General features: G+C 42.5%; 1 protein-coding gene across 3 annotated transcripts; it reads left to right on the top strand.

Annotated features, from left to right (window-relative positions):
- Positions 1–7,672: 7,672 nt before the first annotated feature.
- On the top strand, positions 7,673–12,779 carry LOC105011792 (lymphocyte expansion molecule). 3 transcript variants are annotated; one of them, XM_029121824.2, is made up of 11 exons: positions 7,783–7,818; positions 8,082–8,165; positions 8,257–8,344; positions 10,663–10,836; positions 10,925–11,044; positions 11,437–11,577; positions 11,677–11,817; positions 11,930–12,103; positions 12,234–12,365; positions 12,445–12,575; positions 12,652–12,779. In XM_029121824.2, exons 2-11 carry the CDS (start codon positions 8,116–8,118, stop codon positions 12,737–12,739), a joined length of 1,239 nt encoding a protein of 412 aa, XP_028977657.2. In that variant the 5' UTR covers positions 7,783–7,818; positions 8,082–8,115; the 3' UTR covers positions 12,740–12,779. The 3 variants fall into 3 exon arrangements, with proteins under 3 accessions (XP_028977656.2, XP_019904278.2, XP_028977657.2); XM_029121823.2 differs by having other exon boundaries at positions 7,673–8,165; XM_020048719.2 differs by lacking the exons at positions 11,930–12,103; positions 12,234–12,365 and having other exon boundaries at positions 7,673–8,165.
- The last annotated feature ends 34 nt before the right edge of the window (positions 12,780–12,813 follow it).

The following is a 12,813-nucleotide window of genomic DNA, read 5'->3' as shown; positions in this document are numbered from 1 at the left end:
TACATTTGAGTGTCTAGTTTGAGAAACAGTTGCCTCACAGGTCTTCTACTGGGAGCTTCATTCAATAATACCTGCAAAACACCAGTCTCAACATCAACAGTGAAGAAGCGACTCCGGGATGCTGGCCTTCTAGGCAGAGTTGTAAAGAAAAATACATATCTCAGAATGGCCAATAAAAAGCAAAGATTAAGATGGGCAAAAAAAACACAGACATTTGACAGGGGAAGACTGGAAAAAAGTGTTACGGACAGGCAAATCTTCATTTCTTAGAATCACAAAGAAAAACATTTGTGAGAAGCAGACCAGATGAAAAGATGCTGGAGGAATGCTTTATACCATTTGTCAAGTATGATGGAGGCAATGTGATGGTCTGGGGGTGCTTTGGTGGTGGTGAAGTGGGGGATTTGTACATCCCCCACTTGAAGAAGGAGGGTTATCACTCCATTTTGCAATGCCATGCCATTACCTGTGGATGGCGTTTGATTGGAGCCAATTTCCTAGTACAACCGAACAAGGATCCAAAGCACAGCTTCAAACTATGCAAAAACTATTTAGGGAAGAAGCAGCCAGCTGGTATTCTGCCTATAATGGAGTGGCCATCACAGTCACAGGATTTTAACTCTATTGAGTTGTTTTGGGAGCAGCCTGACTGTATGGTATGTATGAAGTGCCCATCAAGCCAATGCTACTTGTGGGAGGTGCTTCAGGAAGCATGGGGTGAAATCTCTTCAGATTATCTCAACAAATTGACAACCGGAATGCCAAAGGCATTAATTAATTGCTGCAAATGGAGGATTATTTGACGAAAGCAAAGTTTGAAGGACACAATTGTTATTTCAATAAAAAATTATAATTTTAACCTTGTCAATGACTATTCATTTTATTATATTTACTATTCAAACTTATTTCATGTATGTTGTCATGGAACACAATGACATTTCTAAGTGACTCAGAACTTTTGAACGGTAGTGTAATTACCATTAACAGACCACTTTTAGGACTTTTGTAGCAGCTATAAACATATTTCCGACACATTCTGGTGAAATCTTCAAGATAATGCTCCACCAGAAGTGACAGAGAGGTCAAGGAAGATAGCTGACATCTCTCTTCTGGGTGTTAATAGTTAATACCTTTCTGATTGGTGTCAGTGTTACAAATGGCATACTTTTCCCTCCATAGTGCACTCCTTTTGAACAGAGTCGGTGGGGAATAGGGTACCATTTGAGATACAAATCTGGTGTGAAATGCTTCCACACTAACATGAAGGAAGACATTTTTAGAATTCAATGTTGCTGAAGTGTCACAATTGACCATTCTCATTTCCCCTGTAAACATGACTTATAACTTAGTTAATCAGTAAATGTTTTTCAACTCCAACTTTAGAAATCATTGATTCTTCTAACTGCAAGGCTGTCCCAACTGATTGCTGCCTATAAACACTAAATTAGTTCATAAAATGATAGGCATCTCTATGCATACAGAAAATAACCATAAACCAGGTGGTTCAAACACTGAATGATTATTGGCTGAAAGCCGTGACAACGATTATAATTTCTCTGTTATAATTACTTTGGAAACTGATAAAGGCTACGATAGCTATAAGACAGGGTTGTCCAAACTATTCCACAGAATATTCCACCTGCAGACACAAAACCTGTGTCGGCAGGTTTTTGCTCTCTCCTTGTATGATTGACTAATTGGGTTACTAATTGGTTAATTTCTACCCTCACCTGGTTGTGTAGGTGTGAACAGGGAACAAATTAATAGGAAAAACCAAAAACCTGAAAACACAAAGCCCTCTGTGGAATGGTTTGGACACCCCTGCTATTAGGAGTTCATCTTGAATACAGTGCCTCACAAAAGCATTAACCTCCTTGGACTTTTTCACATTTTACTGTCTGACAACATTAAATCAAAATTGATTTACCTAGGTGTTTTTGCCACTGATCAACAAATTCATTGCATAAGTATTCACCACCTTTGCTTGTCAGGTCCTGGAAGGGGTGCCTCTAGGCATCTCTATGTGCCTGGAAGCCACAGTCAGGTTGTTCTTGCCATTCCAGCTAGAATGTTTCAACACTGCATCCATTCTAAGGTTTGTATTAATAAGGCAAGAGTGTCATAAGTAAATAAATAAAACAAATTATTTAAACAACAATAAACAGTATCGTTTGCATTCAAAAACTTAAACATGATCTGGATTCGATCTTGCATCATAACAAGTACAACTTATGAGTGAGGGACACTACCAGAGGCGTAGGTTTGATTTCAAATGTGAGGGGGAAAAATATGTTTTTGCAAATGCCCATGATTTTGGAATGGGATGGCCAACAAGCTCATACAGGCATGATGGTCGTGTGTCCACATACTTTTGGCAATAGGATGTATGTGCACTGGTGGATACAACATCTAAATGATTCTGCTTCAATAAACACAAAATTTTTATTTAATATTAGTTAGTTAACATACTGTATGTGATGTGTGCTCTAAGAGAAGAGCTACTACAGACCTTTGTATTTCAATATGTTTGGCTGATATGTGATCTACATGTACATTTTGCCTCTACTGTACTTGAATTTCACAACCTCACCTCCCAAGACCCATCACAACTCTCTTGCATGACTACAATGGTGGAGTCAACATCCTTCAGGTTCTGTTAATAAATACGAAAATTCAAGATATGGACCACACATTATAACATAAATAATTTTGCTTCCAGCAGACTGGATTGAAATAAGTGAGCCACCTGCGTCTATTTACTATGGCTTTTTCCACTGGCCGTTTCAACAGCTTATTAGCTTTCTCATCAAGTGAAAAGATGAGAGAATCGTGGAAACCCCAACTCTTTTACTGCCCATGGGGTTTTGATAAAGCCTATATTATTACCCCCAAAGGCATGCACAGATACGTACTTCGGAAATCTACCAGAAACAGTCGCAATATAAACGTGAACCGTTTTATTTTAGGCTTACTATACTGTAGATACTGAAGGTTATTGCCAGTGCACAAATCTAAATGCATACTTTGTTTTGACTGTGAGGAGATTCGATCGCGGAACCTATAGCTTTGCAGGTCCGCTTCTCTAACCAGTACACAATTTACCGCGGTTGGTCGGGTAGAGACATTCGCTATTCTAGGCCGGCTCCTCTTACGCGGTCCGGCAAAAATTTGAGCACCACACAAGGGTTAAAACAATGCATACTATGAGTGTTGTTCGTTCACATGAGCCTGAAACACCTACATGGAACCTAAATGGATCACAACATGATGTCATTACGTTAAATAACATTATGACATCACTAGTTGCAATGAATACGTGTCATAATGGCTGCTTCCTTATATAGGTCGTATAAATCACTTTCAAATAATTCCTTACATCGCTTACGAGAGCAGCAAAGTATTTTGTGTCTATTTTTTACCTTGACTGACTCAAGACTAGGATTAGACTGAGTAGACCTACTTTAAGCTCAGATGGGTCAGGTTCAGAGCCCAATTGTCCCCAAGAGGCAATCTGAGCATATAGAGAAGGATGTTGAAGTGCAGAAGAAGAAGAAGAAAAGCCATTCGATTATGTCTGCCTTCCAGTTTCTTTTAATGCTGTCCTGTTGTGGAATCAACTGTGATGAAAAGGAAGATAATTACGATAATTCTGAAAATGTTTATGAGAACCAGAGCAGAGAAAACATGTATTTTTCCTCTAAGTTTAGATCTTCCTCAGACAGAAAAAAGCCATCAGACCGTGATTATCAAAAGTCAAACAAGAAATCTTCCAAATCAACATGTCCAGAGTCCTCCAGAAGAAAGAAAGATCAGCGGAAACCAGACCCAGAAAAGGCCGAACAGCCTAAGAACAAGAACAGAGTATCAACCACATCTCGAAAATTAGGTAATCCTGGTGGAAACAAAACTCAAGTTGAGAAGATCAGCATTTCCCCAGAGTTGTTTCCAAACAGGCCTGTCACCCAGCCTCCTAGCAACATGTCCATCTGCTCAACAGTCTCATTGTCCTTACATTCTCCCAAGATTCTCCAAACCTCAGCTTCAACCTCATGCCAATCCGGCACATCACTGCCGTCAGAGCGGAAGTACACAGGTTCCACGGACTGTCCATTGGACTGGCAGGAGTTGCCAGGTGTGCCATCCCTATCGTTTGCAGGAGATGAGAGAGTCAAAACCACTGGTGAGAAACAAGCCGGGTGCACATTCTTTAGACAATGTGTGATAACCGTTAATTCAGAACAATCCAGCACCACTGACTCAGATGACATCTCAGGTGACAGCACACCCAGCTCTCTGACGTCGGTGATTAGCTACCCCTGGTCAGAACTGTCAAGTCCTGATTTGAGCTCACTTGGAAAGGAGACTCTCATCGCTGGTCTGCCCAAAACTGCTGATGAGAGTGATCAAGACCACAACAGCACAATCAGAGATCTGAACCCTACTAGGGGTTGTCAGAGCAGGTCAGAAATCGATATCTACACGTCTAACAAAGTAAACACGACTGAGGGTGAAACCACTGAATATAAACAGGACCCGAGCTCTAGCAGGCACACAACTCCTGATAACAATCTCCAGGACTGGTACCTGAGGCAGGAGGAATTGGAGAATTAGGTTTCTCTCTTCATTATGGGGGACATCTCTGATGATCAACCAACTAAACAATGGCCAAGCAACCTAAGAATCCACCCATCAATTCATCCAACTGACCAAGCAACCTAAGAATCCACCCATCAATTCATCCAACTGATCAAGCAACCTAAGAATCCACCCATCAATTCATCCAACTGACCAAGCAACCTAAGAATCCACCCATCAATTCATCCAACTGACCAAGCAACCAAAGAATCCACCCATCAATTCATCCAACTGACCAAGCAACCTAAGAATCCACCCATCAATTCATCCAACTGACCAAGCAACCTAAGAATCCACCCATCAATTCATCCAACTGACCAAGCAACCTAAGAATCTACCCATCAATATCCAGCTAGCCAGCAACCATCCATTTGATTAGCAAGCTATCCAACTAATTAGTCTTAACTTAGGACACAGTAAGTCCTTGTCCTGATCCTGCAAAAGACCAAATTATAATCTAATCACATCGGTTTGTTTTACTAATAAATCAATGTTAGCATAAAATGTAGCAGTTGATTTGATTCTGTATTAGTGTAAGTTAAGTGTTTAGCTTCAGGATAGATGGGTTCATATAAAAACAGGGAGAAGAAAGCCAATTAGGTTGCCATAGCCTACTTACAGAGCAGAATATGAAGAGAATATACACTGCTCAAAAAATGTAAGGGAACACTTAAATCACATATCGGATCTCGATAAACTAAATATATTAAAGATCAAATTTGTTGATGCAGGTATGCACAATGTTTGGTATCTCAGTATAAGTTCAGCAGACAGGTGGGTTCTTCCAAATTATGGAGATATCCATAGGTGTCTGTGGCCATAAATGGAGAGTGGTGGAGAGGAGAGGCTGTGTGGAAGGAGATAGGTGAGCCACCAGTGATATCCATACAGTTAAAATATAAAAGCACTGTACATAATTGTGTGAAAATAGTGTTTTCCAGTAGCCTACCTGAAGATTACTGTAGCACTCCGATTGACTTAAGCATTCCCTCCAGCTTCCCACTCTTGTCCAGTGCTGAAACGTCACTGCCCCCGCCAATACACTGCTCAACGACAAACACTCGTGGCACCTTAAAATATGCACACACATTCATACTGATCATTGGGCAGCAGCAGTATTATGAAAATGTCTGCAAATTGAGTTTCGAAATGAGATTGACCGTAGCCCAATGAAATTGCTGTGCTTAATGTAAATTAGTTTGGCTCCGTTCACCTACAACGAGTATGCTCGCCGAAAAGGCTTGGAACGCCCTACCAGTTGGAAAGCGCCTTATCTTTTAAAACGAACGTGTTCCGAAATCTGTGATGTCCGCCATCACGTGGTATTCTTTTTCTCAGAAGCAAGCTATGGCCTTTTCGCTTGAGGCAAACTGGGTTGAAATTTCGAAGCAAGCCCCAGAGCCTCGGCTTCATGTGTCCCATCACTATAGTTGTTTGTTGTTGTTTGTGTCTGCGTTGTATGTCACTTCAGTTCACGGTTGTAGTTCTGCTTTGTTGTTTTGTGCAAGAAGAAGTATATTAAAGGAATGGACATCCCAAACCTCTCTATGCCTCTATTCCCTTGCCTCGACCATGACATTACTAAGACACACAAGCTGTGGTGTAACCAATTGTAGTCACTTAATTAGTTGACTGGAGTCCACCTTTGTGCAAGATGTTTCACATGGTGTCTCTTGGAGGTCCCACACTTGGTTAAGACAATTTCTTACAAAAACAATATAATGAAAACGAAGGAACATTCAAAGCATATCCAGAACAACGTTCTTGAAAAGCACAAATCAATGTTAGAATATAAGAAAATTTCCAAGTCATTACAAAACCCCAAGAGAACAGCAAAATCCATTATTAAGAAATGGAGAGAAAATGTCACTACTTGGAATATGTCTAGAAGAGGGCGTCCTCAAAAACTGAGTATCTGGGCAAGAAGGCTACTAGTCATGCAGGCTCAGGCTAGTAATTACAGTCTTACATGGCTCAGCAGGGATACATTGTGCTGTACATACTGTAACAATAGCTTGGGTGCTTAAAAAAAGTGTGTGAGTGGAAAATAGAAAGCTATTGTTGAAAAAAACTAGGGTAGAATTTGCCAGAAGACATGAGATTCTCTGAGACAAAGTGGAAAAAGATTCCATGGCCTGAAGTGACCAAAATAGAGCCTCACTGCTAAGTACTGTTTGGCACAAGCCCAACACCTAACATCATCTTAAGAACACCATCCCTGCCATAAAGCTTTTTGTGTTAGTATCATGCTACGTGGATGCTTCTCTGCAGCAATGATCGAGGCAGGATTGAGGGAAACATGAACAGAGCGAAATACAGAGGTCCTTGAAGAAAATCTGATTCGGAGTACACAGGACCTCAGACTGTGGTCCAGATTAATCTTTCAAGTTGAAAATGACCCAAAGCACTCATCCATTGCATTGCTGGAGTGGCTTTGGGACAAGTCTATGAATGTCCTTGAGTGGCCCAGTCAAAGCCTGGACTTCAGTTCAACTGAGCATGTGGAAAGAGTTGAAAATTGTTGTTCAGAAAAGGTCCCCAACCAACTTGATGGAACTTGAGCAATTTTGCAAAGAATAATGGGCAGAAATTCTCCAGATGTACAAAGCATATTGGCACTTGTACAAATAGACTCATGTCAGTAATTACTGCCAAAGTTGCCTCTACCAATTATTGATAAAATAGAGTGAATACTTATGCTATTAGTAATTATTTTCTGTTTTATATTTGTAATTCCTTTAGGACTTTGCACTCAGGGGGAATTGGACCCCATAGTCCCTGCCGGATCATCAGCCAATACTGAGAGCTCAGCTCAATGTAAACGGCTTTACCACCTCTGAAGAATATCATTCTGGCCGCTGAGCACTCACATGTGAAGTAACACCGTCATTCATTAATCAACCGCATCTGTGCGGTCTTGCTTCGGCAGAGGTTGCTTACTTGTGAGTTATTGCTCATTTTAACTCCCCTGTAACATAAATCTATAGTTAAATAGCATTTCCATGTGTGGATTAAATGAGCTGCGAACGCAAAAGCAGGTGCGGCCTTGCAGGTATCAGACTACAGTTTCATGCATTCCCAAATAGGGCTACTGGGTCCTTCCAGTAGATGGCAGTAAATACGAACGTATCATTTACAGGGTTACAACCACTAGATTAGACACGAAAACTGAAGCAACGCAAGGTAGGAGTCTTCGTGTTACGTTTGTATAAAAGTATAACAAAATAACTCAAGACATTAAGGATAGCGCTGACATATTGATTCGTTCTTTACAGACTTTTTGATTAATATCGTATGTCAGCGAAACATGCGGGCTGTTGCGTGAAAAAAAAACGAGCTAAAACTTGGGTTGTTAGGATATATTCATTATTAAGACGTTATGTGATGTTCGTATACGTCAGTGTTGCCATAGATACGTTTGTGTCTAAAACACAAGCATCATTTAGTTTTAGTGTCAGGGGAGGTACAACTACATAAACGATGGCGGAGAAAAAGTTCAAAGGAGCCCCGTTTGGAACACAGATGGCGAGGTAAGACCAATACATTTGATAAGGCACTAAAAAAGCTAGCTAGATGGAGTAAACAATATTCTGATGGCATACTTCAATGTGCATAATGCAGGTTTGACGTGTCAGCGGTCCATCCAGCCAATAAGAGAGCAGGGACCTATACTGAGATACCCTACTGTAAGAAGATGACCAATGAGCTGGTATATGCTTCATGATAAACAGGGTGCTTTGAATCCTGACTGCTAATTGGTTGATAGCCCATGGTATATGTAAGCAATAAAGCAGGAAGGAGTGTGGTGTATGGCCAGTATACCATGTCTAAGAGCTGTGTTGCTGGTCACAGCGCTTTGCCGTGGTATATTGGCAATGTCACAAACCTAAGATGCCTTTTTGCGCTTATGAAATGTCATACCTGGGGTATACAGTCTCATATATCATGGCAGTTATTATTATATGAGTATGACATGACATCACTTTTTACTGTTCTAATTGTTTGGCAAAAAGTTCATAATAGCAATAAGGCATCTTGGCGGTTTGTAGTATATTACCAATATACTTTCCAAAAAAGTTACACAGGGACACTGTGTAAAATTGAAATAAAAACAGAATGCAAAGATGTGCTATTCATTTAAACCCTACATTCAATAGAAAATAGTACACAGACAACATATCAAATGTTGAAACGGAAAAATTTAATTGTTCCATGAAAAATATATGCCCACTTTGAATTTGATGCCAGCAACACGTTTAAAAAAAGAACCTGGTGGAAAATCTCACAACTAATTAGGTTAATTGGCAACAGGTCAGTAACAGGATTAGGCACAAAAAGAGCATCCCAGAGAGAATGACTCTTTCATAAGTATAGATGGGGAGGGGTTCACCACTCTGTGAAAGACTGCGCTGGCAAATAGTGCAACAATTTAAGAATGTTTCTTAACGTAAAATTGCAATGAGTTTGGAGATCTCATCATCTACGGTACATAATATCATTAAAAGATTCAAAAAATCGATTGACGTCTCTGTACATAACGGACAAGGCCAAAAACCAATATTGGATGGCCGTGATTTTGCACTGCATTAAAAACAGACAATATTCTGTGGTGGAAATCACTGCTTGGGCTCAGGAACATGTCCGAAAACCATTGTCTGTGAACACAGTACATCACTGCATCCACAAATGCAAGTTAAAACTCTACCATGCAAAGAATAAACCAGATACAGTGGGGAGAACAAGTATTTGATACAATGCAGATTATGCAGGTTTTCCTACTTACAAAGCATGTAGAGGTCTGTCATTTTTATCATAGTTCTCCTGTTCTTCACTCATTACCTGTATTAACTGCACATGTTTGAACTCATTACCTGTATAAAAGACACCTGTCCACACACGTAAGGGATATCAGGGATAAAATTGTAGACCTGCACAAGGCTGGGATGAGCTACAGGACAATAGGCAAGCAGCTTGGTGAGAAGGCAACAACTGTTGGCGCAATTATTAGAAATTGGAAGAAGTTCAAGATGACGGTCAATCTCCCTTGGTCTGAGGCTCCATTCAAGATCTCACCTCTTGGGGCATCAATGATCATGAGGAAGGTGAGGGATCAGCCCAGAACTATCCAGAGGAGGATCCAGAGGAGGAATGGGAGAAGGTCATGTGGTCTGATGAGACAAAAATAGAGCAACAACCTCCTTCCCTCAGTAAGAGCATTGAAGATGGGTCATGGGTGGGTCTTCCAGCATGACAACGACCCAAAACAAACAGCCAGGGCAACTAAGGAGTGGTTCCGTAAGAAGCATCTCAAGGTCCTAACCAGTCTCCAGACCTGAACCCAATAGAAAATCTTTGGAGGGAGCTGAAAGTCCATATTGCCCAGCGACAGCCCCGAAACCTGAAGGATCTGGAGAAGATCTGTATGGAGGAGTGGGCCAAAATCCCTGCTGCAGTGTGAACATTTTGAACAAAGGTTTCTGTACCCAATATTAAGTTCTGTTTTTCTGATGTATCAAATACTTATGTCATGCAATAAAATGCAAATAAATTATTTAAAAATCATACAATGTGATTTTCTGGATTTCTGTTTTAGATTCCGTCTCTCACAGTTGAAGTGTACCTATGATAAAAATTACAGACCTCTACGTGCTTTGTAAGTAGGAAAACCTGCAAAATCGCCAGTTTATCAAATACTTGTTCTCCCCACTGTATATCTTTCCAAAAACAAGAACATTTCTCAACATTTAATATGTTATCTTTGTACTATTTTCTGTTAAATATAGGGATTAAAGCATTTGCACATCATTGCATTCTGTTTTTATTTGCATTTTATGCAGCATCCCAACTATTTTGGAAACAGGGTTGTACCATGGCTATGCAATGCATCGTGCCTAAGAACAGCTCAGAGCCATGGTATACTGGCTATATATCAAACCTCCTTAAGCCATTTTGCTTAAATATAACAGACACGGCTCCATTTTTTGTTTGAGTTTGTCCTTAGAATTCTGGGTATGTTGATTATTTCAGGAGAGACGGCTGGGCCCGGGGTCATATGATGTTGCAAGCCACGGGGACTTCAGTGTACGGTCGGTGTCAGAGCGGGCCAAAGGGCTGGGTTGGCAGAGAGCCCAGGAGACAGCCAGGCTGGCAGCCATATGTAATCCTTTCCAAAGGGGTGCCTGGGAGAGCAAACGTTTCCTGGTGTGGGGTCAAACACACATGCACGTGCACACTTCCACAGACACACACAAGCGTGCAGACCCCTAATCTCTGCCTGTTTGTCCTGTAGACTACTAAACTTGGCCCAGGAAGCTACAGAACAGGAGATTTCATAGAGAAACTTCAAAAGAAACCAGGCAGTGTGAGAGGAGTGTGTGACACCAGGGAAGAGAGGTTCAGAAAGGCTCAGGTACCAACCTACTCTGGGAGGTTCCACCTGACACACTGGGGGGTACCACACAACACACTGGGGGCTACCACCCGGCACACTGGGAGGTTCCACCTGACACACTGGGGGGTACCACCCAACACACTGGGAGGAACCACACGACACACACTGGGGGCTACCACCCGGCACACTGGGAGGTACCACCCGACAAACTGGGAGGTACCACCCGACAAACTGGGAGGTACCACATTATACCAGCAACACTGAACGGTTGGGTGCATGTCAACATCATGTTGCGATAGTTATCAACTGGCTACAGACTTGAAATCAGTGTGTTAGATTTAAATCAATATTTCTCTGATGCTCAAATTTCCTTACACCACCAACCCTCCTCAAAACCCCTGTGTGCATAGAGCTGCACGCCAGGCCCTGGCTGCTATGGTAAAGGGGGTGTTCCATGGGCTGCGCTGGAGGAGAAAAGGGTGGGGTCAAACAGAGCTACCAATATGCACTTCAGCTCCTCGCTGAAACGCTTCCCTGAAGCCAGCGCTACGGTACAACACGCATTACACACTATAACTATTTCTAATAGGGACAGTAGGGTAAAGGTTACACTATACTGGAAATAACCGTGTGTGTTTGTGTGTGTGTAGGATTCAGGTCTGAGTCCCTGTACCTACACTCTGAAAAGCAGCACAGAGTTGTTGCTGGCAAGTGGCACCAGCAAGAGAGGGCCTTATGACCTCTTCACTGGATCAAGAGACAAACCCATCACCGGGTTCTACGCTGTCCCGGTAACTAACTGACTAAACAAACACACACACACACACACACACACACACTGTGTGTGACCACTTGGTGGAGTGACCACTCTGATCAGTTAGAAGTACATGTGCGTGTGTGTAGAAGCATGTGAACCTGACTTCAGGGCGGGCCCCTGTGGTGAGTCCACCACTCGGGGAGGAGCCGGGGGGCCGCCAAAAGCCGAATCACGGCAAGTTTGGAACGCTGGCTCAGTACCCAGCCATGCCAACGGAGAGAATCTACTGCAGCACTTTGTCCCAATGCCCTCGCCCTGCCGTGAGTAATCTCTGACCCTTAACAACGCCCCAGTGCCCTGCCAAACATTTGAGGCGTTCCTTTAACATCCAACTCTGACTGAAACGGTAGAAGAATTGTTCTGGTGCTTTTATGTATCCTGTCCCGTCAGACGTCCCCGGGTCCAGGGTGGTATGAGGGTGTGCCCCCCAAGTCCCGGCCAACGTGTCACCCCCCCCCCCCCTTCCTCTGCTCTGCGTCCCGCACCAGCCCCAGGACAGAGAGACTGCAGAATGGAAATTACGTGAGTTGAGCCAAAACCTTCACCCTTCAACTCTTAAACCCTGTCCTCTAACCCACAACCTCTTCTCTCCTGTAATCAGGGCACGGTTGGTCCCGGGCGTTACAACATTGCAGGAAAGGGGCAGAGCAAGAAGGCCAAATGCCCAACGTCCTCCTTCAGTTCCCGGACGCAGAGATACCTTCACACTCCGGAGAGAGACAAATACGCACAGTGAGACACACGCCAGCTTCACACAAACACTTGATCTGACAGGAACTTTCTCTGAAAGACAATGTGTGTGTTTCAGGGAGAGGCTGCGTGCTGTGAATGTTCCTGTGGACAGGCGGAGTTTCTTAGTTCCGCCCCGAAGGGACCTTTTCATGACAGCAGCTTAGATACTCAACCCGCCAAGCCACACCCACTGAAGACGTTACCACATCAAGACATCAGATGAAAATGCAGTTTTTCA

This window comes from Esox lucius, chromosome 8 (assembly GCF_011004845.1).
Source record: "Esox lucius isolate fEsoLuc1 chromosome 8, fEsoLuc1.pri, whole genome shotgun sequence".
Classification (NCBI taxonomy): domain Eukaryota; kingdom Metazoa; phylum Chordata; class Actinopteri; order Esociformes; family Esocidae; genus Esox; species Esox lucius.
Note: the sequence above shows the minus strand (reverse complement) of the source record. Positions and strands in the feature narration are given on the sequence as shown.